This window comes from Aquila chrysaetos, chromosome 25 (genome assembly GCF_900496995.4).
Source record: "Aquila chrysaetos chrysaetos chromosome 25, bAquChr1.4, whole genome shotgun sequence".
In the NCBI taxonomy this organism is placed as follows: domain Eukaryota; kingdom Metazoa; phylum Chordata; class Aves; order Accipitriformes; family Accipitridae; genus Aquila; species Aquila chrysaetos.
The window spans coordinates 15,829,541-15,855,030 of NC_044028.1; the positions used below are offsets into that span (position 1 = coordinate 15,829,541).

Sequence of the window (25,490 nt, forward strand, 5' to 3'; positions counted from 1 at the left end):
CTGCATTCCAAGACATCTCTTTTGCAAAACCTGCCCCAAGTTATTGTGGTTTTCTGTTCTGAAGTTGGTGAGCAATAGTTACCAAGCTTTTTCACAGGTGTAAGCTGCCTCTTGCTCCAAATGTTACCATGTTTAAAGAACCTTGTGCAAATAAGTATACTTAAGACAGAGGTCTCAACCTTTTCTTTTGTTTTTTTTCCTCCCCTGAAAAGGACTGACATACCACTTGGACATGGACAGCCTAAATAATGCAAAAGTAGTGAATGGTAACTGTAGGACAGTTGTAAATGTAGTGAAGAGACCTGACAGACCAACTGGTAAGACAAGATAGTACATGACTTCTCAGATTTTTTTTCATGTGTTTAGAACATTTTATACTAACTTAGGAAAAACAGAAACCAGAAAGGAAAAAAACAAAACAGAAAAGAAAAGAAAAAAGAAAAGCAGTAATTTGCTTCACAAAGAAGTAAATACTTAAACTTGAATGGCTCTATAGAGAAAATCAAACACTCCTTTAATAGCATACTTTGAAAAGTAGAGCTGCTTTACCTGTGCTTTTAGTCTGCTTTATATCCTACCACTTTAAGTACATGTCCTAATTAACGATGACATAATGATATATCATAACATACATGTATTTGTATGTTCCTTCAAATTAACAAAGCTTATTCTTAGTGCTAAATTCTGTCTTAAAATATCTACCTGTATGATTACAACATATGAAATCAATTTTGAATGCTGTTTTGGAATTACTGAAAAGTAATTGAAAAGTAACTCATTCACATTAAAAAGGCACAGAAATTGTTAACACAGATTTTTCTGAGTACTTCTAAATGTGTATCTTACCAAGAATACCGGGGGCGGGGGGGGGGGAAGGAATAAGAATACAGACACACACACATGAATATATTCACACGTATTAGATAATCTATAAATACAGATACATTTTAAACCAGTAATGAAGAATTCCTTAATATAGAAAATAAGAAATATCATGTACATGTTAAGGTACAATAGTTAAGCCTTAGAAAACTGACTTTTGTCCTTTTCCAAAGAAAAAAATGAATAAAGTAAATTGGATCTAATTCAAATCCCAGTGGATTTCTGTTTGGCCCAATTTGTTCTAAATCTTAGATGTGGTATTTCTTCATCACTCTTAAGTACCATTAGGTATCTTCATTTTTATTGTACCATAACTCCAGAATAGAGACATTAATACAATAGCATACACTTTTCCAATGATTAAATAAAGCCACCATAAAGAAATGCAGGAAAAATGTGACAACAAATTTATAATATACTACAAGAGACAGAACTGCCACAGTGCTTAACGAACAAAATTAGACATATTTATTTCCACAAAAGTAAAATCAGTTTGGACATTATCTGATTGGAATTTGCTCCTACTTGTCCTACTAAAATTTTACCCTTCTAAGCAATTCACACCCTTAACATGTTGTTTAAAAAAAAAAATTAATGACCCCCCCCTTCCCAATAACATGCAAATTACCAATTAAGGGCACAAAAAAGATCAATATAAGAACCTTCAAATATATCTTTTTATTGAAGATATCCTAATACTATAAATGACTATACTATTTGTTTTCCAATTAAAGTTAAGCAGGTTTAATTAATTAATCTCTTGTACTATGTCATGCTACTCCAATTCCTCCTCTTACAGCATTTTTTTCCTCCAAAAACCTGCCAGAGGACAGCGAGTTAAAAACCAGTTCCAGCAGAGGGCACAATTGTCGTTTTTATGCACTTCCCAAAACTGCAAAGAGGGTTTGTATAATTTGAAAGGTTACACCACAGACTTTGTAAAAGCGTCTGATGGCAAGAAGAGATTCTAGTAACTTAAGAATGCCATTTTCCATTTTCAGCAAGGAATTAAAAAACATAGTTTTCCTCCTTTTTAATACTATTTTTAATCAACCAAATAAGTTGATAAACACAACCACTATGAACAGCAACTTCATTAACGTGTATAAAGTTCAACAGCATGCATAAAAATTATTTTAAGCTCTGCATAGGTTTTGAACATATGTGATTATTTACCACTTGCTGAACCCTAGAGAAAGCACTCTCCTTAGATTTCTCATGAGAAACATGGATGTTTAACCTACAGAACCTGCAGATCACCCTGTCTCAGGGATGGTAGACTACTGAATTGTTCCTCATAGTAAAGCAAAACAGAGCCACTGTAAATTTCCTTTCCGAATCGTTTAAAAGAGCATTTCATAATGGAAGGAGGTGCAAACTGCAGCCCAACACTTAGTTCATGAAATCCAAATCCCAGCATTTTCACAAAACATGCTATGACCTTCAGCATCCATAAACATCTAGCATCTTTAGCCTGCAACACAGCTGCTCTACAAATACATTTCCCAAGAGCATAGCTCCACCAGTACTGCAACAGCAAGGCTTACTGTGTCCATGCTACCCAGTGAATATCAGTTCCATTTAGGCATCTTCCAGAATTTTCAAATAAGCTTTTTATGCTTGACTAATATTTTAAGGCACATAGACAGAAATAGAGAAAACCAGGAAGAAATAAACGCAAGTTAGAAACACTTTAGAGACTTACTTCCTTCTGAAAAACACAGGAGATGTTACTATTACTGTATGACTTAACACATTTTTTCACTTTTCATTGTTTGCTGAAGGATAATTAGGAGTTAAATCAACTCTGGATAGCTTTTATATGAAAGAACCAAGGCAAGCCAACAGGTTCAAGATAAAGAAAATCCCAAATACTTAAAAACTACAGTTGTCATTAAATTTAAAGGTTTACCTTCAGCCTTATGCTTGTTAGCCCTCCTTCCACAATACTGTCTAAGCTTTTGGTCAGGCATGTTGTATACAGACTTCACTGTTTTAACCTTTCAAACTGCTACGCTCCATTGTGCTAATGAGAAATACACTTTCTAAGTCAGTATGTCACATACTTGTGACAACTCCCAAAGGAAACCCACGCATCTGGCTACATAGCGTACAGCTACAAAGTAATCATGTGTGCAACACAAACACACTCTATCCTAGAACTCCAGTAAAATTTTCACATTAACTGATTCTACTGTAACAAAGGCGAAGGAGCAGGTTGAAGACAGCCAACAAAAAGAAGCCCAACTCACACAAATATAAGCTACAATTTCCCATTTCTCCCTGCAGCGCAGGAAGTAGAGATTCATTTTCGGAAAGACTCAAAATTCCTCAGTTGTGGAAGCTGCCTCTTTTCCTCTGATTATAACCTTCCTCCAAGGAGGGGATAACTCACACTCCTGCCCATTAAATCTCCAATTTTGAATCTCATGCTTTCATATGCTTTAAATGCCATGGGTATTAAGCAACTGAGGAACTATAAAATGGATCACTAAGAGGGTACTTCGTTGGATGGATATGATGTCAGTAAACATCAGAGGTCAGAATCAAAACCTGAAGAGTCAGCAGAGGTCTCAACAAGACACTAGATAAAAGAGCAAATGCATTATGAAAACTAAACTATTTCACATTTACTTTTCATATTAACTTCTTAAAACCAGAATTCTCCACCTATTTTCTAAGAAAGGCTTTGTTTTCTTTGAATTGTAGGATTTGAAACTATCTATGTAGAAAACTATCTAGAGAATCTATGCACAGTGCCTCTTGCAGGTAGATACTCTGAACGAGAAGTTTTGTTTTCTATCATAAAAATACGATCTGGTTAGTTATGGGTGTTTAAGACCACGTGGATTATGTTGTTCCTCCAGTAGAAGCAATTTAAAAGAAAAGCCATTAAATGGCACACATTACATGGTAATTTTCAGCCAAGTTCCTGTAGTAATGTTTCTAATGTAACTAGATTCATGACCAGCCACAGGGAGGAATTTCTTCCACAAAGTTATCTGGACAATACTTAGAAGCATAAACACTCCAGAGAGGCCTCTAAATTTTGACCTAAACTTGAGCGGATCTGACTTTCACCTTATGCCAAAAGCTGTCTCCTGAATTATGGCAGCATTCCTGATTCGCCTTGAAGCAAATACTCCTTTGGGAATTTCAATGGCCACTCAATACTTCTCTAGGTCCATTATGAGGAAGAAAACTACAGCCAATAAAAAAAAATTTACAAATCAGCTTTCAGATTAGTTTTGTTACAAATTAATTATCAAAACCTCTATTAATTAATTTATTCCATTATCCTAGCTTAGACAATATTATACTACATTGTAATTCTCACTTCTAAGATGGCACATGATTTTATCAGATTTGATGGAGGTTGAAAGCTTCTGGGTGGAATCCTCTATCTAATAAAGGTTATTAAGAATTTAAATAAAACTTTAAAGTGAGGATAATTTAGACACCAAAGTAATGGCTATACATATTTCACAACAGTAGTTCATTAGTGGGCTGATATTCAGTCAACTAGATTAAAGCTTCTCATTCATTTTACTAAATAGCTTTCCACCCAGCTCCTAAAACCCCAAACCAAAAATTTCAGCCCATATTTAAATTGAAGGATCCAAAGTAAGAAAGAAGCGTAAAACTCTGTACTTTGCCCAGTATCTCTGTGGCTGCAAACAGCAGCTGTAGTCAGAAATAAAATGGAAGACCAGAGAATCTGCAAACATACCCTCATATTACAGCTCTTCAAAAATTCTAATTAATTAGACCAAATATGCCTATGGGCTTTAGCACCTGCACTAGCACTGCCAAGGTTTTGCAGTATATTCCATAGCAGCAATAAGACAGATGCTTGACCAGCCTCCCTCTCTCTCAGATTGGGACTTATGTCCACCCCTGTGGACTGTATTATGCCATACTGATATTACCAAAACTAGTGAGCGTGCAAAATTTATTATATGCATGCTATAGCAGTCTAAAATGCTTAATTTATGCAAGCTCACTATTACTGCACACTCCCTCAAATTCATGACAAAGTGATGAGACCTGAAACTACAGTAGCATCATCTTAAAGAATTATGCCCCATGCATCAACTAAATATTTGTTCCTGTTTTATTAATTTTCTAAAACAATAGATGATAAAAAAATCCAGTGGTCCATTTAAACAATCTACATAGTAAAATTATGGCCAGCAGCCAATTTGCAGTGAACTGATTATGCTGAAGAGGTATCTGGGGTCCTTTATAGTCTCTATTTGGTGACCCTTGGAGTGGTTTAATGAAAAAAATTCATGGCATGTGAATCACTGAGCAGGAAAAAAAAAATAACTAAAAGCTGATTACATTATCAAACTCTAATACTGCACCAAATTATTTTTTAAAAAAAAGTATTTAAACTCTACGAAACCATGGAACATGTATCAAAGTTTCAGTTAACAGTAACTTGCACTTTCCTTTTTCATACATTGAAAAAGGAGTCTCAAGGAATGTATAACATGAGGCAACACTACTGAAGAACTAAAAAGCCATTTCGTTTCTGGATCAGTTATTTTCAGTAAGGTTAGATAAAGCGTGGTTCAATGCTAATAAATAAAAACTCCATATGCTATGTAAACAAAGGATTTAAGCTTTTTTAAGCAGCACTGCAGTTTTGACCTAAGAAAGCTAGCCAAGGAGACAGTTTGTCATCACTCAGCATGTTTTCTCCAATCCCCAACTTGCACAACTCCTTTACTGTCTGATTGAGGTGGGAACCATCTATCAACAACCTCCCCTCTGTTTATATCGTCTCCCCTGTTCCTTGCCCTGGCATCACTTGCTGCCTTTCCTGCTGTCCACATGGTCTTCACGTTTAAATCAGCCATTGTGCTTATTCAAGTGCAAATCAGATCAGCAGGAAATGAAAAATCACCTCAATCCAGACAGCAACCATCAGTAACAGAGCTAGCACCCTTGGAAACACAACAGACATAAAACTGTAGAGAGTTTGTGGCTTATCTAACTTTTCATTTGACAAAACCTACTGGGCAGGTAGTGGGAGGTTAAGTTAAGTTGCTGCTGTGCCCATTTCACTGTGTCAAGAGGAGAACTTCTGACACTGAGAACACGGAGGGAGAGTGTTGGGACTCTTCACCAAATTATTTTTGAAAACCCACAGAGCACCTGGCCTGGGACAGGTACCACCTGCAGGGCCTGGCTGACAGGGCAGCAATCTCAGCATTTGAGCCAAAAGCTCAATTCTAGTGTATTACTGTCAGTCTATATGGGATCTTCAAAGCCCAAATACTGCAGGTGTGTCCAGTCATATTTTTACAGCCTTAGGCACTTTTATCAACAACACAATTGTTTTAAAACCCAAACTGAAGTCCAATGACTTCTTAACCTGCAATAACATTTTTCCTCATACTTTGGAGTACTGGCTTACCAAAATACTAAATGTATTAATTTAATTATACCTCCATGCTGAGTGTGGTTGAAATGAAGAACTAGCAATTCCTTTGTATTTTATTTTTAAATTTAAAATCTACTCATTGCAAATGTCATTCAAGAAACATGCATGCCTTATTGACATCGAATCTGATTAAGATGGGCATTGTTTCACCAAGAATCACATAAGCAGCTAATTTTACTAGCTAGTGAGATCTATATATGACATAAATGGCTTTGTTTCAATTTCTGTTTTCCTTTCTGCAACTTGATGAGAGCTTCAATTTTTTTCTATTAGCTAGAAAATTAAAAAATACAAGTTTTTTTCCAAGGATTCTTTTTAAATGCATCTAGTAATTACCTAAACACATACCTTTTGCTTTGTCCTTGTATTGAAAAAATAGGTACTATTCTGCAAAATGACCCTGACTGATGAAGATCTATACCAACATGTTTCAGAGGTTAAAAGAGAACAACTGTGGTCAGAATAAACACTTCTCAAATCACGACATGTTTCAGCATGTCTTGCAAAATTCACAATGTGACTTCTAAACTTGTTCCGAGTTCCTTTCCATACTATGCTTTACCATCTAAAAACAATTCAGATGCATCACAATATTTTTAGACCTAATATCTATAACCCTGTATTTGCATGATGCACAATATACTGCAAATTCTAAAAATATTTTAAATAGTTTTAAAAAGAATAAAAATATGAAATTACATGCAATTACATGCAACCTGTCTAGTTCAGAAGTTACATTCATTCTCTGGTACAGAAAAATTAAACCATTGTTACAGAAGCATTTTGCTCACAAGCAAAATACTCCAAAACAGAGCTTTCCCAAAAGAAAGGCATCAGAAAAAAATCCTGGTTCTTATCTTCTAATTTTGTTGGTAAATGATTGAAAGAATTGTACAGCTAACTAAAACCCTTTTTTCATGAAATTCAAAATTAATGCTCTTTAGCTGTATGAATAGGTCTAACAGAAACCAGACATTCTAACCCATTGTACTATTCAAATTCTCTGAAGTATAGATCAGAAAAAAATTCTGACCAGACAGTACTGAAATGGACTTATAATTTTTTACTCAATACTTTGGAGAAGAATCACTAAGAAGATAAGGCTTTTTTCCTCAAGCAGCAAGAATGCTGGAGAGTGAGATTTGACATGTTTCTAAAGGTCACATAAAAATTCCTTTCTTTTTTCTTTTCTCCTCTTAAGACATTTGTTGTTTCACGATGATGAATAATACCCAATTTATTTTAAGTAAAAAAATAGCATTTTCTGTAATTTTTACTAGCCAGACCTTATCTGAGAAAACAGCAATACTGCTTGCTTTTCTATTTAACAGGTAAAATTTTCTTCTCACAGGAAATATATTGCATATAAGCTATGTACACAACAACAAACTGTGCTACCTATCACACATGAATTATGTCACACATGCAGGCAACTCAACTATCAAAATCAATCTATTAATCTTATTAGTTATAAATGTGAGCCTACTAACCTTCATATAGTTCTTAAGAGGGGGATGACTAGGGCAAAATTGGGAGACAATATGAGCGAGGAAAATGAATGACATAAGGACATTCTCAGTAACTTCTGAAGTGGCGTATTAAAAATGGTAGAAAACAACAGAGAGAGGCTATATGAGTATTCGGCAAGAAACAGGCCCAGGGGAGAATAAACAGCAACAGCAGTAGGACAAGTTCAGGGTCTATGAATATTGTTGATACTCTGACAAGTACATATTTGCAGAAGGTACTTTTTTCAGTCACTTGTCATTCAGAACAGTGTTGACTAACCAAATCAGGTCGAATCTACTAAATATTGTTTTAATTAAGGCTTCTCTCTGGCCAGTCTCTAAACATATAACTCTAAAGTTATTATAGGTTTACAAAAAAGAAAGGGAAATATTTTTTCTTTTCTCTTTATTTTTTTTCAACTACTAAAATCAATATAGTTGCTTCCATCCAAGTAACACAACTGCAAGAGCAGAGAAAAATCAGCTTCAAGCAATTATCCATGTTCATAAATCTTTTTACACAGCCACATTAACCTTCCCTCAGCTTTTTTTAATAAGCAAAGTGTGTTGCAGGAAAGTAACAGATGAACAGCAAGACTTCTTTTTATTTACTTCATATAATCTGCATTGTATGTAATCACTTTTTCAAGCATTTATTAAACTGTATGTGGTTTGCATTTTCATTGAATCACTCATTTGTATTTATCTCAAATGCAGATCAGCATTTGTTACCAATTATGAGGATATTATTGTAGTTGTCTGTTGCACATGACTGTTCATCAAAATAATTCAAGGAAGCAAGCTACACAATGCTAGCTTTGAAGAATACGTGGTTTTGCTTTAACTAATAACCACTAGCTCTCTGTAGTTTGTCATGGGAAATACCTACTGGATATCCAGAATTCATTTGCTAATGTCAAACTAAATTTTTAATAGCCCTCTCAGGCTTACTTTTTATGGTTGGAATTTCTACAAAATAATGAAAAAAAACCCACAAAGTAATAAAAAAAACATTTGGAAAGCAATTATTTTTTCTACTCTTGCCCCACCTAAACCCAATGATTCTTTCTATAATGTAACTAGCAATGGGAAAGCATCCAGCAGTTACACTAGCTTTTCCCAAGATAGAAGCTGACATCAGACCTCCCAGTCTAGTGCTGATGTGTGTAAAACTAGTACAATAAGCCTTGACATTTGTCATTGTACTTAGCTACAAATGCATTACAAGAAATTACAAGGGATGCTATCAGAAAATTGCAAAACCAATGAGTGTTTCACTTAGTTACTGTAATTCTTCAATGCTATTCCAATCTTGTGCAAATTAGAAGCCACTTACAGCTCTGAAAACTGACAGGAAACTGAATGAGGTTTTCATTATGCTTTTAATAGTCTTACTGGGTTACTTCATATTAAAAGATTCTTGAGGAAGAACTATATAGCCTACCTCTATATTCATGCCAGTTACAAGCACTCACCCAAGCTAGTTCATTACACTTCTGGAACAAAAAGCCCAGCCAAATTCCCTTCCACAAAAGGGAAGTAGCAGTGGCAAGAAAAAAATCCTTAAGAAGCTAGGAAGGAGATTTGATTTACATTGCATCAATATCGTGAATGCTTTCTTCAGAGCTAAAGGAACATAAATGTTTTAATCAAATTTTGCATTCATGAATCACTTTTTGTAGCAGATTTATGAATACTAAGGGAACTTCCTAGTAGCTCCTGTAACGTATACTTCATTAGTATTGATTCAAAAAAAAAAAAAAAAAAAAAAAAAAGCCTCCTTTGCTAGACTGCCTTCAGTACAGTGCAGAGAGCACTCATACCACTAAAACCACCTAAGGTTTAAGATAATGTAAACTTTAAGGACCTTGGAAGTCTTGCAGAAGGAAGGCTAGGACACTTACCTAAATTTATCCCACGAAACTAACAAGAGATGTCACTATGGACATCTACATTATAAGAAAACATGAAGCATGACTAAGAGGCTATGCCTGCATTTCCACTGTGTTTTGTGGATTTCAATTGCATTATCCTTCCACCTGAACTCCAGCTGTGTTGATAAAGTCGCCGAGGCAAATGGCTGACAGACATAGTGTTGAATATAAGTAGTACCCTGAAAGCTTCTATAAACACTGGGGAGTAGGTTTTGTCCTGTGGTGCTCTTGTGCACCAAGTACCTAACTTTATCTCACTCTGTATTATGCTTAGCTTGTAATTTGGTAGAGATCCTCACTAAGTCTGTTCGGCTCAGTCTCTGTTCTGTCCTGCCACCCCCACCCTCCCATACCCTGCCCACAGCTCTCACCCGGCTGTCAGGCCAGAGGACGCAGGGCAAGAAACATGCAAAAATGTATTGGGATAAAGCCACACATGGTTTGGTTCACAACCGGGGTCTCGCATCTTCAGCCACCCTTTTACAGTGACAACAAACAGCATGCAAGCCTTCCAATTGTCACAAGGACCATCACATTAGTTGCTTCTATGGAACAGTAACATTTTAAGGCAATATACTGCTTATTAAAGGCAATATACTGCTTATTAAAGCTGTGTAGATAATTCCTTTGGGTGGGGAAAGGGGCGAGAGAGAGACTGGACTCTGGGAGTCTTTGAATTTATTGGGGAAATGCGAAGAGTTAGGACATGCCAAAATAAGGAGATGATGCTCACTGAGCAGAAAAGCAATCTCTTGATAACAAAGCATCTCAGGAAATCAGTTAATACTGTGATCATTCACAAATAGCAGCAATATGTTTCTGTGAATTGTAAGAATATTCTACCTTACAAACAGGAACGTATAAATGTCTAAGTTTGTTTTTATTAAAATGAAGAAAGCAAATTTGTTTCCTAGCATTTTCCTTCATTTGTTTCCAGGATTTAAATAATACGACACGTGAATCAGCACATCCTCAACATGTACCTTCTCTATATTAGCTATCTAAAAATACAACACTGAGCAGCCATCACCATTTAAACAGAGAGGGAGTTCAGGCTATTTCTTGCATGCTTAAAATCAAAATCAAGTTATACCAAAACCACTGCCATGGTTAGCTACCGAAGCTTTTAAAAAGCCAACATATTTACAAGGTGTCCAAGTATCTTCTCCACATGTATGTACATGTGTATGTATGTGAACCAAGAATCCCTACAGAGTTATGACCTATATAGTTTAAAGGTTTAAAGCCTACATTCTCCTGCACTAGCCCCATGTAAAGTGACTGACATCTAAGTGATAGGAAGGGATGCCTTCAATTAAAAAAAGTTGAGATCTGGCATATAAATCAATCTGTCTGTCATAATTCACCAGCCTGTCTTATCAATTCATGTTTGGCATATGTTCCCTTAGGCACCATAACCTGATGTTGTAAATTAGTCATCTGCTGCTGCCTTATCATGTGAAAGTTTGGATAGAGGTGTGAAAGGTCTTCAGAGGCTGAGGAACTGCAGAGAATTCCTTCCTACAACCTCTCCCTGCATCTTTCCCATTAAGAACTGGCTTTGGGTAAAGAAAAACATTAGTGCATAAAAATTCTAGCTCAGATTTTCCCTTTAGACAACAGTCACCAACTATTGCTTCCCTACACTATATATCCATGACTAGTTAAATTTCACTAATTCAGGATCATGCTACCATTTACAGATGCTCCTTTGTTCCTTTTTTGTTGTTGTTTAAACACATGAGTATTCTGAATAGACCAAAAGGCATTTAAATGAATTTCAGATGCTGCAAATTGCTGCTGAATACTTTTCTATTAAATTAACCTGTACCATTTTAGATAAGTAAATTAAGATAGCATCATCATCCATCCCCTGTTACACCAGCTATTTCTCTAGGAAACTGATCTGTGATGCAAGACAGAAAAAGCAGAGTCTATGCTGAGTAAAGAAATTTGGAATCAATACAGTAAGCGGAAATCCAAATTTGTTTCTTAGTGGATAAGCTCTCTTTGAGGGCTTAGTCCCGCATCCCAGCAATCAAGGGGAATACTACAATCAATTCCAGACTGTACACATTTTACAGGCAATTCAAGTATATTTAACCCTTGTTTTGGCATTTCCGTTCAACCAAACCATTTGCATGATCCAATAACCTGGGCTTTTAGCTCCGCAAAGCTCATTAGAGCAGGAATTGAGAGCTCTTAGCTTAAATTCTTAATTAGGAGCAAAAATTACAATTTAAGATAGCAATAAAATTTATGAACAATGTTTTCAAGATAGATGAAATAAATGCTTTGATATTTATTATTATGGATAACAAGATCTCAACAGTTTTTATACATCAAAAATGTCAAACAAAGCCCTTGCCAATGCTCCTCCAGCATAATGTGACCATGAGTTTCTACCCTGAGTGAGGTGGCAGGACTTAAAATTTCAGAGAACACACGATATTTCTTCTATTTCTGCTAAACAATCATTCCTAGCATTCACTTATTTCTTGCCTGATCATTAACCACTGACATAATTAATATGCACTCACAGAAGCCCCAGCACAGTTAGAACATAATCACCTATAGATTTGATTCATGGAAGTGTCTTTTTGGAATAACTAAGATAGATTAGGTTCCTTAAAGTGTCTTGGATACAGAAGCAACAAAAAGCAAGTTGGGAGTTACCAACTGTGGAGGGGTACTAATTAACAACTCAATTAAAAAAGGCAAATTAAAACTTTATGGTTCGTTATCCTTCATTGCTTAATAAATTGTTTTGCTAAGCAAATGATTAAGAACGATTATTCCAGAAAACTGAAATAGTATCTGTGTTTCCACGTTTTTTAAAAAGTTCAATAAAACAAAACCAGTTTGTTTTCAAAATATCCAAAACATACCGATTCCAGGACTTTATGCCAACTGAAAGATCAGCAGCATAAACAAATATTTTATAGCATATTTATAGTAATTTTCTTTCTCCTCTCCCTTTTTTCACATTGAAGAATATTCTGCTCTTGTGATGGAGGAAATAATTTCTTTCTGTATAGTTTTTATTTGCTTTGGGTTTTTTAATGTGTCACCAGTTTTGTGGCTCATCAAAGTGAATTACATTCCTCAATATAATAGTTTTCTTGACATATTCAGAACTTTTGGACTTACTGTTTGACAGTTTAGGATACTGATAGACAAATATTACACTCTAACAAGTTTGTTCATAGGGGATATTTTGACAAGCTTCAAGAGACTACAGAATGTTCTGTATTTGCAGTTTTAAAGGATGTTTATAGATATTTGTAGACTTTCTGAACTGTCCCTTGAGGTGATGTTTGCAAGTCTGTTTCTTATTGTGCGAAACTTCCACAGAGAAAACACTTAACGGTGGCCAAAAACACAAATGTTGATATACATATGAATATACTACTGGAAAAAGGAAATCTTCCATAATCTTGAAGAAATTGTTTGTTAATTCGTAATTCTGTATGTGAAATTAATAATTAAAAGGTACTACAGTTTTTTTGAGTAGAAACTCACAGTACTAAGATTATTGAAAGAAGATTCTCCAGCTCTTTCAAAATAAGTTCTCCTCTTCTCTTGAGGTTCACAGCAAGGTACACATATGTGTTTACGTGACTCTAGCCATGCAAGCAGGAACTTATAATCACTAGGATTTCTGCAGATTGTAGCCTTTCCTAATTTTTCTGAATTCACACAATATTCTTGTATTGATGGTCACTTTAAGCACTGAAGTCTATATGTTTTATCCTGAAGTTAAGGGTCATATTTGTTTTGAAGTCTGACTTAGTAGAGGCAGGGAAAAAATATTTTGTGGATTGTTACCACTTCCCAAAATCCAGCAAAATTAAAATAAAAATCAATAAAGCATTAACAAAAAAATAAGAATTTTTCCAAAAATAAAAATTTTTGATCGTATGCGGAGGGGAAAAAAAAGTGTCAATAAAAATACAATTTTATAGGACAGTGTTAATTGATAATTACAATTAATGAACAAGGAAGGAAAATAAGTTCAATGGTCTACTAGAGATGGAAAGTCAAAGCCTTATAAACAACAGACTAAATTCAGCATTCCCTAGTCTTCCCCTAGCCTGTGTATTTCATGAATGAGAAGAAAAGAGCCATCTCCTTTCTGATCTCTCTTTCCTGCCAGAAATTTGTACAGGTTAAATACATAAGAAATGCGTACACAAATGTAAAGACATATCGTACCTTGAAGACAACAGATATTCTTACATATGTTGTTGAGGTAAGCTGCGCACACGCACTTACGTACATTTACAGACATGTTAAATATGTAATACCTCGCTTGCCATGAGAATCTATCCCCTTCCTTGGTCTTCACATACTGAAAGCGTTGCTCTAATGAGGGATATAGAATTTTCAGAACTCGGATTTGGCAAAAGAATTAAGATACATGAAAAAGCCCAAGCCCTTCTTACTAGTTCTCTTTCACAACAATGCCAGTTAACCGCCCATTTAGCTGCACATATCAGAGACTTAATAAACTGCAACAGTTTACGATGAGAATTATCTGATGCTATAAAACACTGAAATTGCTATTGTACGATCAAATGACAAATAAAATTTTCTAGGTAAGTTTTCCCCGCTCAAAAATTCAAATTACTGATTAGTTACAAATTACTGGAAAGATGGTCCTTTGCTCCTATTTAAAAAAGTATTTTTAAAAACTGGACATGCCTAATTTTCTTTATAGAACATAAATTGCTTCCTTGACAGAACAGAAGCATTAGTGGAACACAAAAGGGAATTTTATTGGAAAAGTATGTGCACATGACACATGAAAGATGAATTTCTCATTCATCACTAAAAATAATTTTAATGAAGCTAAGTTAATTTATAAATACTAGATTTCATCATCAAGAAGTTCTAGTTATATAGTATCTATGTAGCCAATTCTACTTATACAGTATCCAGTTGTTTTATTAACAAACATTTCATTTTAATCTTTCTGAGGATCTTCAATGACTGCAGAGAGACTTACTCAGCAGAAAACAGACATCAGTTTCTGCATGAAAGCAGATTATTTAGCAAGACAAACAACTTATCTGGAAAATCATGGAAACAAATTAACGTGTACTGCTGACAAAGAGATAAGTTACAGATAGAACTTCATTAGAAGATTACTCTTCATTATTTCCAGTTAGTAATCAGAAAGTCAGAATTTTTATTTTCATTGTGGCTTTGGTTTTTTTGGTTTGGTTTGGGTTTTTTTGACAGTTTATTATTAACAATATGCTTTGATCGTGAACTTACTGGTAATATGATGCATCTTGGGCAATACCCATAGCAAAGCCCACTCTTACAAGATCTAAAGTGAAAATTTAGTATCAAACCTATACGGCTTTTATGATGTGCTCATTATAGAAACATATCACAGAACTCCACAAGGATTTCCATTTCAAATCTAGCATCATTACTGAGTGAAATAGTTCCTTTTCCTGCATATATACGATTTAGAGAATTAAATATTTATAGAGCATATAGACTGAGCCAGATCTGTATGTAGATAATTGGCAGTTTTGAACCCACTAGTACACGTGGAAAAAATTTTTGCCACACAATGTCATCTTCAGGTCTGAAACAAAAGCAGCCGTTTTGAAAACTAAATACAATTTGCGAGTAAGGGGGCGGGGGGAATACAGTATCTACAAGGAAGGGAATGGTTGAAGAGAAGACAATAGAAGCAGAGGAATGAAGGAGGTGAACTAGTCACTGGGGGAGGCAGGGGGAAGGGACAGGCAGTATATAATAAGAGAAATCATGTCCATCTATAAACCTTGCCTGTGTCCCTAGCACATCACACTACTGCTCTAACATTTGCAAGAATATACCTATCTCTTGACACCGTAAAGCAATCAGGTTTTCAAGCTGCCAGCTAGGCCATTTAGATTACCAACTGTTGATGATCTCCATTTGTGTTGTCTAGATCAGTTTTATTAATTGTGGTAGTTCAGGGCTCTGGTTTGCCCCGTTGCTTAGAATTACGAGCCATACATCATGGGGCTGTTTCAACTTTCATGGTGAATGGAGAAGGCTTAGAAACTTTTTTTTTCCTGGCCTCAACGTTTGCAAAGCAAATATAAGATATGTTAACTAAATGCTCCAAATCCATTTGTCACAATAAATGCATTTATGACTTCTAAGAGATGTCCTTACTTGGGGATGGAGGCAAAGGGAGATGTCCTTAGCCTGTTACTCCTAAACAGCTGGTTGGGCTGCTTAAGGCTTTCCGGCCATTGCAGTCTCCAAGACAAAGTATTCTAACTTTGTTCTACTAAGTAATTACAAAATATCTTCCCTTCCTTTATATGAATGCAACATATGTTGTTTCCCTTTCTCTTTGACAGCTTAATTCATGAACAAATAGACAAAAATATTAAATTAACCATTACAACTTTCACAGTTAGCAATTAGCTTTTTCAGATCCTAGCTTGAAGCAAAAAGTAGCCATAGAAATGTTTTAACATTACAGATAAAAGATAGATTACACTAAATCCAGAGATACCATTTATAGATAATGTTTAATTTCATTAAATTTCCTTGAGTCAACTTAGTAAGCTCTCTGTACAAATTCAACATCAGGGGCTATTCAGCAGAATCAATGTAATGAATATCCTTGCAGAAACCAGATTTTTAAAATGTTTTCTTATGGAAGAATAATTAATAATTGTCCTCAAAACATTAGAGGCAGTATGATAGGACAGTCAGTAAATATGTCAAAAAAGTTTCAACCCATATACAGACATATTCTAATCTATTCTAGAAGTCGTTTACATGAAAAAAAATGTAAGAATACTAACAGTGACCTGCAAACAGTAATAGTTCTCATCTCCCAATATACAGAATCATCTGTATAAAGCGATAAAGAAAATGTGAAAATGTAGTGATTTGTTGAAATTTAATTACGTCTCTTAAAAGTTCAGGCAGAGCAACAGTTGGGAGATCTCATACTTAAATGAATACAGCAAAGAAACTAAGATAAACCAAAAGGCTTGATATTTCTAAGACAAAGTACAAGCATAATAAAATAAAAGAAAATAAAGCAATTTTGAAGCACTCTATGCACACCACAAAGAAACAAAAATGCAACAAATGTAACTGCTCCCCAAGCAGACACAATGCTGTCTCTGACGAGAAGGCACTACAGTATTGCCTTTGATTTTCCCTATTATTTCCAGTGGTTTCATAATGTATTCAGTGAACACTTTGGAGCACTCAACGTGAATGAAAAAGCTACCCAATATGTAAACACAACTAGTTAACCAGAACCGCTGACACTGGGAATCCTTCTCAAAGCCATCATCTCAGGTAACTGGTTGGTAAAATGCATGACACTGGTCCAGCAAGCAGTAATTCTGCACATTTTTAAGAAGTGCATAAGACAGCAAATAAGGAAAGATCACTATGCACAGCGAATTCCCACAAACACTGCCCTTCTCATGAAATTATGATTTCTTACGAGCTATATAAAAACCTCCAAATATATCCTAAGGAGCACGCCAAGACATGGTTAGAACTGTAAATACCACCTTAGTCCAAAACTTTGATTCCTAAAGAGCATTCTCTCAGTGGCAAACCCCTCAAAAACAGGCACAACGTTTTTCTTAGGATTTCTTAATATAGTAGTAGTAGTAATAATAATGATAATACAACAAAAAAGAAGAAGAATACTGTATCTCTAAAAAGAGATATATGAAATAATCTTCTCCAGCTGATGAAAGTTAATCCTAACATTCCTGATGGTGCTGAAAGCACACAAGAAACACTTGGAAGAATAGCAGTTCAAGATCTTCCAATTGCCAGCATTGCTTTCACATGCAAAATTGATTAAACAACTCTTGCTGTGCAAAACCAACTGACTTAAAGGATGCACTATTAATAAAAGGAATTCCCAACAAGTTTTCACTGATGAATTGACCCCTGGTGCTGACCTGCAAAATCAGCTGCTTTTACTTCATTAGTTAACAATAGTTTGATTTCTGAAATTAATTCTTATGCACTTCAATGCATAAATACTATACAGAACAAGTTTTTAATTTTTCCAAAGCCTCATGTATTTTAAGGAAATTACTTCAAATGAGAAGACTCCTCGTTCAGGTGGTGTTGATAGCATCTGAGTTCTCAAACACAGTAACAAAGACATATGAACATCCAAAAACAGGCTGTCATATAGGAATTGATCTCTCTGCAGTTGCAGCAAAAGAAACATTTTAAAATTAATATTGATTGTGCAGTATGAAATAACATACTTGTCTGATATGCATGATGAATTCATTATTGTGAGAGTAAAGGAAGATAAAATGAGAAATACTCGGTGACGTAAATAGTTTTATTCCTTGTCCAGTAAAAATACAGAAGTATTGATTACCTTTCCAACTGAATACTCAAGTAAAATAAAGTCTCACCCAAAGACATTATCAATTTCAGCTCAACGCTTGCAGATCTCAAATGAGAATTTAGTTAACCATGAACAAATTTAAAGGATATGAATATGCCATGATAAAACAAAAGTGCAAGGGATCATCCGTACACTAAACTTCAGACGATTTAAACGTTAATTTGAACAACAGCCCAAAGGTTACCTGGGCAGAAATACTGTGGTATTGAGTGGCACCAGCTGTTGTCTAAAAAGAAACTTCTCTGATGGCAAATCAGATTTTAGAAAGATGAAGCAAGATCTAGAACAATTTGATAAACTAAACCAAACAAAGAAGTTTTACATCAAGAAGGCTCAAATAATTCCACAATCATAATAGCATCATAAAGCAGATACTAAAGTTTTAGTTTTATGACGACAAATATTCATTACAGGTAAGAATTTGACTGGTGTGTTGTGTCTTTTCCTCCCCACTCCCTTCCAAAACACAGATAAACTATTACTACTTTTAAAAAAGTAATGTATATTAAAACCCACTAAATTAACATTTACTAAACTTTGATTAGCTCATAAATTGCAAAATACAACACTTTCCTGGTTTTTGGGTCACAGACTTTGAAATTGTGAGGGTGGAATAAAGTTCATCCTCGCATACCCTCCGTTATATATGCAACGACTATGATTTATCACACATCCCAGATGAATTAAGAGAACTTACACAGATAGCAAGAAATACAAACCGGCCTTTAAAATGTTCATGCGGACAAAAGGATGGCAAAGTTCAGTAAGCTTCGATGCCTTATTTATTGTCTCATTTGATCACAGTTGTCTTAACTGCTTTTCTTTATACCCGCGTATAGAACTGCATGTGAGCTCCCACGACTTCTGTCAGATGGGAAGCACTCCACAATCCTGCAAAACTAGCAGCTGAAGGGCTGACGACTTTCCCTTTTAAATACAAGAAAGGAGAACCCTGACACCCCAGTGCAGAATGATCCTGCTGGCCCCTCGCACACCAAAGCAACGTAAGTCGAAACTGTTCACGTTAGTCAGTAACACAAATGTAAAATATCTGTGAGGTTAAGACAGGAACATAGCAGTACTACTATTAAAAACAGCAAAATGGTTTTCAAATTGCAGGATGAAGCTTGTGTTTCTAAAACCAAAAGGTCAGTTGACTATTATTTATTTATTACTTTATATCACAGTGATTTGTATGAGGAGAATGCGGAAGATTTCTAGACAGGTTTCCAGACATCAGGTATCCTTGAAGTTACATTAAAATGGCTTATTTAGTGCTGCTCAAGTGATTTCAGTGATTAACAGCATAATCTCCTCAGTATACTATTTCACTCTGTTTCTGAAGGGACCAAAATAGCAATTCAACTGCACTGTCCTGCCTAGATAAGCAATTTTATGCCACCTGAATGCAAATGGTGGATTTCCTCACCCAAGCAAAAGATAATTTTCAGACAGATATTTATTATATGTCTGATATTATATATTATTAGCATATTAACATTATTATATTTATTATTTCAGACAATTATTTAAATAAACCAAGATACTTGACTTTTTTTTTTTCCCTTTTTCAGCTGCCACCTTCCAATCAGGCTTTTATATAAGACTGCCCTGGTTACTGCAAGATGCTAAAAACTGACAAAATATTACTATAGTATTACTATCAGTAAAAGAAAATATTTTAAATCTTCCAAAGCAGAGAAATAAACCACTGGCCTCAATGAGTACCATGTCGTAATGCAGAAAGTCTGTTCAGTTTTCCAATCTGTGTCTTCCCTAGCCTAGACAGAAGAGCATTAATATGCCTATATCTACACACACACCCTGAAATAGACATAAATACCCATAATATTAGACACAAACAATAAATATCAGTGGGCATAAAAGGAGAGAAGATGGACTTAGTATCAAGCAAACATGATAGCTTGATTGCCCTGTACATTCTACCTTCTTTGACTTTCAAACTTCCTGTGTTAGTAGAAGCTGCATTTCCAAACCAGATTAGAGCCTGAATATTAAATAATGAAAATCAGGATGAGAGGTGTCATGGGACAAAACACTGCAAAAACAGGATGGCATTTGTTTGTGTTTTTTTTCCAAAGTTTAATCTGTTCCTCACTATGAATACCACACAGTGCAAACAACACACCCTCCAAATTTATGATAGAAAAAACAACAACAAAAAAAATAATCGTGGTCATGTAACTTGCCTATCAGATAATAAAGATATCTCCCTTATTTTTAGGTTCCTGGACCTTTTTCAAAGCAGACTAAGTAATCTGCCTTCAAAAGCTGTGGAAGTACATATGCTCCAGAAATAGCCCAACTTACTCAGCCCTTACGCTTAGCTGTTCACTCCATCACAAACTAGTTCTGAACTATTTAAGTTCCGTTCCCTTAATAATTTTATCAATTTAAACTCAACAGCTGCCAGTATACACTGCAATTTATACATAACTTCCGCTACAATGCTGTCAAAATCCCAAAGCCTGCACCTACCACATTTCTTGATCACAGAAATGCTAATTTTGGTCTAATTTTGGCATCACTGAATCCTTGGGGTTTATCTACTCCCTAAAAATCAGGGGAAAAGTCTTATTGTTGTTTATTATTATTATTGTTACTCATTACCTCCATTCTCCATGAGGACTGAGATAACTCCAGTATCAGCTACTGCAAGGCATACTGAATGATGACACTGAACCATACCAGGCAGGAAAGGTTTCTTAACTATTTAAAATTATGGTTCAGTTTTCCACTGCAGTTGAGATCTGCAGAGAAAAAGAGGCGGCTTCCCCCCCCCCCCAAGATTCTGTAAGATTGCCATGCTTTGCTAGGCTTTTCTCTCATGATCCCATAGCACCTCTTGCATGTTTTTTTTTTAAAACTTCTTATACCTGCATGAAAGAACACACTAGGGCAAGCAAAGGCTGTGCTTCCTTGTTTAGGTTTATCGCCTTTCATATGTATCTCATACATTTACATTGCAAATACATCTGAGATGAGAAAGTCATTTAACTTGCACAAGTGCAAGTAATTTTGATGATGTATCCCAGCACAGACTTCCTGCAAATAGCTATGCTCCCAACTCAAAAGCCTCTTGCTCTGTTTTCTAGGATAGTTATATCTCCTGCTTAATTGTGTTTTTATCTTAAAACAACCAAAAATGCATTATGCAAATAAGTCCTTTCAAGAATTCACTTTGTGAAACTAAAATAAACTTGAGGGTTTATTGCCTTGCAAATTATTCATTGTAGCCCTTTAAATGACAGGATACAAATTGCACAAAACAAGGCAGCAGGAGAAGAGAGGCAGAGAGTCAAAATTCTGCAATCTATCTTTAAATTCATATTGTGCGTGATGTCGTATTTCAGAAAGTCTGCCACCACATACCACTGGGAAACAACTCTTCTATAAACCTGAAGAAAGCTACAGAATAGCATTGGGGCTATGTAACAGTAGCATATCTACCACGAATAGCTGCAGGCAGACACAGGCTCATGCTGCCTTTTCTTCCAGGGGTCTAAAAGCCACAAAGCCACGCTGGCACTACGCTGCATCAGAGAGGAAGACATACAGTAGCTGCTGCAAACAACCACAGACTTTCCAAGAGCACTCTGTTCTTAAGTTACTTTTCTAAAAGTTGAAGTCTGGACCACGGACTGAAAATCCACACTGGATTCAGTTTTCTTTATAATTTTGACCATGATTCGTCCTTAGGTTTGAGCACTGCTGTGGCGTCCATGATCGTCCCACCTACACATAGATTCTCCTGTTCAGTCTCTTTTTTCTTGACTGTAGATTCCTACTATCTTAATTAGTTCTGCAGTTAAAAACAGGCTTCTTGGCTGGATGAAAACTTTCTTGTGTTCTCTTGGATCACTTCATGGCCCTTCTGCCCTCCCCAAGCCTCTAGGACCTTGTGAGTTCTCCAACAAATCAACCTCCTTATTCTACACTGTTTGGGTATTTCCAGAGGGGAAAAATTGATTAAACTACAAGATGACCATCCAGGTCTTTCATTGTAATGACTTCACTGTCTACAGCCTGAGGGGATCAGGTTTGCCAACCTCTAAGCTATACGCACATACACTTCTAATTCATCCAATTGAAGAACATCAGCTTTGTGTAATACTATGGAACAATTCGACAGAAATTGAGGTGTATACTGGAGATCCAAGTTAAAACCAATTAACAACATCCTCCTACAATTCTAGATAATTAAAAACTTGGGCATGGATATAGTTTCTCTGTAGCGGTACAACAGTATCAACAGTTATTCATATACTAACATACTGAGTTTTCTCTCAATTTCTTGTCAAACTTCCTTCATCCAAAAGGATTCCATGGGAATTTTCAACACAGCATTTGATGCCATATTTACTATATCCTTTATATCAATTACTTGGAAAGCATCAAATTTGCTACAGAATTAACTAACTTAAAGCAAAAATGTTTTCTACATATTCTGTGTTCTGACTCCAAGTAACAATGAAAATAGATCATTTTTTGCTCATCCTCACCTTACATTTCTTTTCTGTTCATTACAGAGAGGTGACCTCTGCTCTACCAACAGGCAATGTCAACTTGTGTCTCCTGCTGGGTACATTCTCAAGAGAAAACATTTACAAGAGACCCTGCGCTTACCCCATGCTGCCTACTAGGATACAGAAGATAGATTTAAAGAACTGGAGATTCACCTTCTCTGACTGCTTTCAAGTCACACCAACTGTATGCCCTCCAGAACAAAACACCAATAAAAAAAGAAAAAAAATCCCTCTCTTACTAGGCAAAGTTGCCAGTGTACTAGTATTACTGCTCAACATTTTATGCTTCCTACCTCTCAACCATATCCACCACTAGGGTTTCATTTTTAAGCTGCTTGAAAGCTTTTTCAAAAGGGAACATTTTTTTAATTATGCATTCATAGCACACTTTCAGACAATTAGAAACAATAAATGCTAATTAAAAGCAAAGTGATGATGACTGTGATGTTAAAAAAAAATATGTAACTGCAGCAAATGAGAAAAGTTATTTTTTTTAAAAATCAAAAATCGTACTTGTGTGTGGACTGCTAAGGCAACTTTGCAAATACATCAAAAAAAGTTAGAGAATGAGGACTGGCCATTTACCAATACAAGAGGCTGAAGTCAAAGTGTACCTGTAACTTAGTTCAGCATCCACTAATCACTCTTCTTCTTTGAATAATATTCAGTAGTTCAAATACAGGTTCTGAACCATTGTATAACTTAAATATTTACCATTTCACTACCACTTCACAAAATAAACATCACTGTGAAAACCTTTGCAAATCACTGCTGCTGTTTCAGTCCTTCCTATATTTTACCTCTTCTGCTCCAAAATTTGGATATTTCCTTATATTTTTGAAGGAAACAGAATGGGCAGAGAGTACACCTATTTCTTCTTAACTAGAAAATACAAATTATGAAACTTAAATCCTTCGCATACTTCAGTATTCCTCTTTAAATGTCCTGTAGAGCTATCATAAAGACAAATTAAAAACTATTTAACTGTTATGAAAAGCTGACTAATATGTACAGACTAGAAAGTTAATTCATTAATACAAAAGATTTTGTGCTCATTCATCTCAATTTTCTATTGTAGAGGAACTTTCCATAACAATGATTGTTTCATTCCAACAGTACCACAGTCTTTTGTTTCTTATTCACCCTTAGCAATTGTCATCCTCTTCGTCTTTATGAATCATAGCTTTGAAAACTGATCTCTCAAAGCAATAGGAGTTAAAAACATATACAGATTAAAATCTCAAAAATAAAAAAAAAACTGTTTTCCATCACTTAAATTTGTTTTTATGAGTGCTTTTCTAGCAACACATGAACAGGAAAGAAGAGAACAAGATATTGATCTACCTTTAAAACATCAGAAATCATCCCAAATTTGCCCACACCAAAGACACTTGCTTTTCACTGTGCACTAAGGAAACTGTTGGCTTCTCAAAATTATGACTACTGTGCATAAACTGATACCACTACAATTTTCTTATACTTTGAGGGAGGTATGCTCACCATTACATTTTCAGAAGACAAAAATCTGTGTCTCAGTTGTATGTTATTCTAATGTGGAGCGAAATCTGTTGCACTCTTACTTGATCACTGCTGAATAAGAAAAGTAATTGTAAGGCAAACAACCTTAAAAAAATATATACAGAAAGTAACACCAGGATGATTGCAAATTAAACTCAATTTTTTTACAAGTCTGAGAAAGAAACAATGAAATACAGCAAGCTACCATTAATTAAACAGACTACTTCAGCGCAGCACAAACATCCTTCTGCCAAAACCTCAAGCTGCAAGGAAGAAATTAATCCTGATCTCAGCAGCCAGCATTTCATGGTATGAAATGCTACAAGTAAATTATTTTGTGCTGCCATAGAAGGTTTTGCCAGGAAAACACTGCAGATCATGAAATACACAGAACATGTCATGACCCTTCAAAACAATTTACCACCTTCATTCCCTATAATTTGTACTATTGTGCAACTAGCATTTGGTCTTGTTTCCCACATTGAAAATTATACTTAAGGGCCCAGATCCTGCTACCAACAGGACATATATAATGTCCTGTATCTTTCAAGTATACAGTTCAGTGGGTACTGCAAAAGTGCAGGAGTCCTATAGCCTGGAGCTGCTTGTTAGTCTACAAATACAGTTGCCAAAAAGTGTTAAAAAGATTAAGTATCAGGAGAAATAAACCATGCTTTTCATTAAATTGCATTTCAGTGTAACGGTACAAAAGGTATTAAAACTCTCCAGAGCAGGGTTAATAACAGATTTTATGGAGGTGGTTAATTAAGAGGTCAGCGATATCCTAGTACATTTACATTGAGTTTATGGACAGATTTTGTTGAAGGAATATATCACCTCATGTTACTGGTAAACTCATAAAAATTGAAGATAGGAGTTTTTGAAAAAAGTAATCTTGCTGCGTTTTGCTTTGCTGTGCTAACATCAGCAGGTCCCTGCATTTCTTGCATACAGCAAGATCCTTCTTCCAAAATTTCTGACAAAGTTACCAAGTTCATAAACACTAAAATCATAGTGGTAAAACCGTACACTTAAAGACCAAATAACACATCCCCCCAAAAAAAAAAAAGCATTGAATCTCTTTAAAAATCACTAAGTTGTTGCACCAAGTCTGGCTGGTATGCAGTTCACTTTCTTCAGAGCAGCCCATGTGCTGCTGTGTTTTGGATTTGTGGATAAAACAGCGTTGATAACACACCAGTGTTTTGGCTATTGCTGAAAAGT

At 35.4% G+C, this 25,490-nt stretch overlaps 1 protein-coding gene across 10 annotated transcripts in view; it reads right to left on the reverse strand.

Annotated features, from left to right (window-relative positions):
- The window catches only part of RBFOX1 (RNA binding fox-1 homolog 1), a 1,358,224-nt gene that overhangs the window by 872,778 nt on the left and 459,956 nt on the right, over nucleotides 1–25,490 (reverse strand). The window contains exon 1 of one of the 10 annotated variants that reach the window (XM_030002532.1): nucleotides 14,084–14,110. The exons of the other annotated variants lie outside the window; for them this stretch is intronic. Coding sequence (XP_029858392.1) covers nucleotides 14,084–14,095 — 12 coding nt within the window. The 5' untranslated portion in view covers nucleotides 14,096–14,110. Of the gene's footprint in view, nucleotides 1–14,083; nucleotides 14,111–25,490 lie in introns of those variants that run through there. 10 annotated transcript variants of the gene reach the window in all.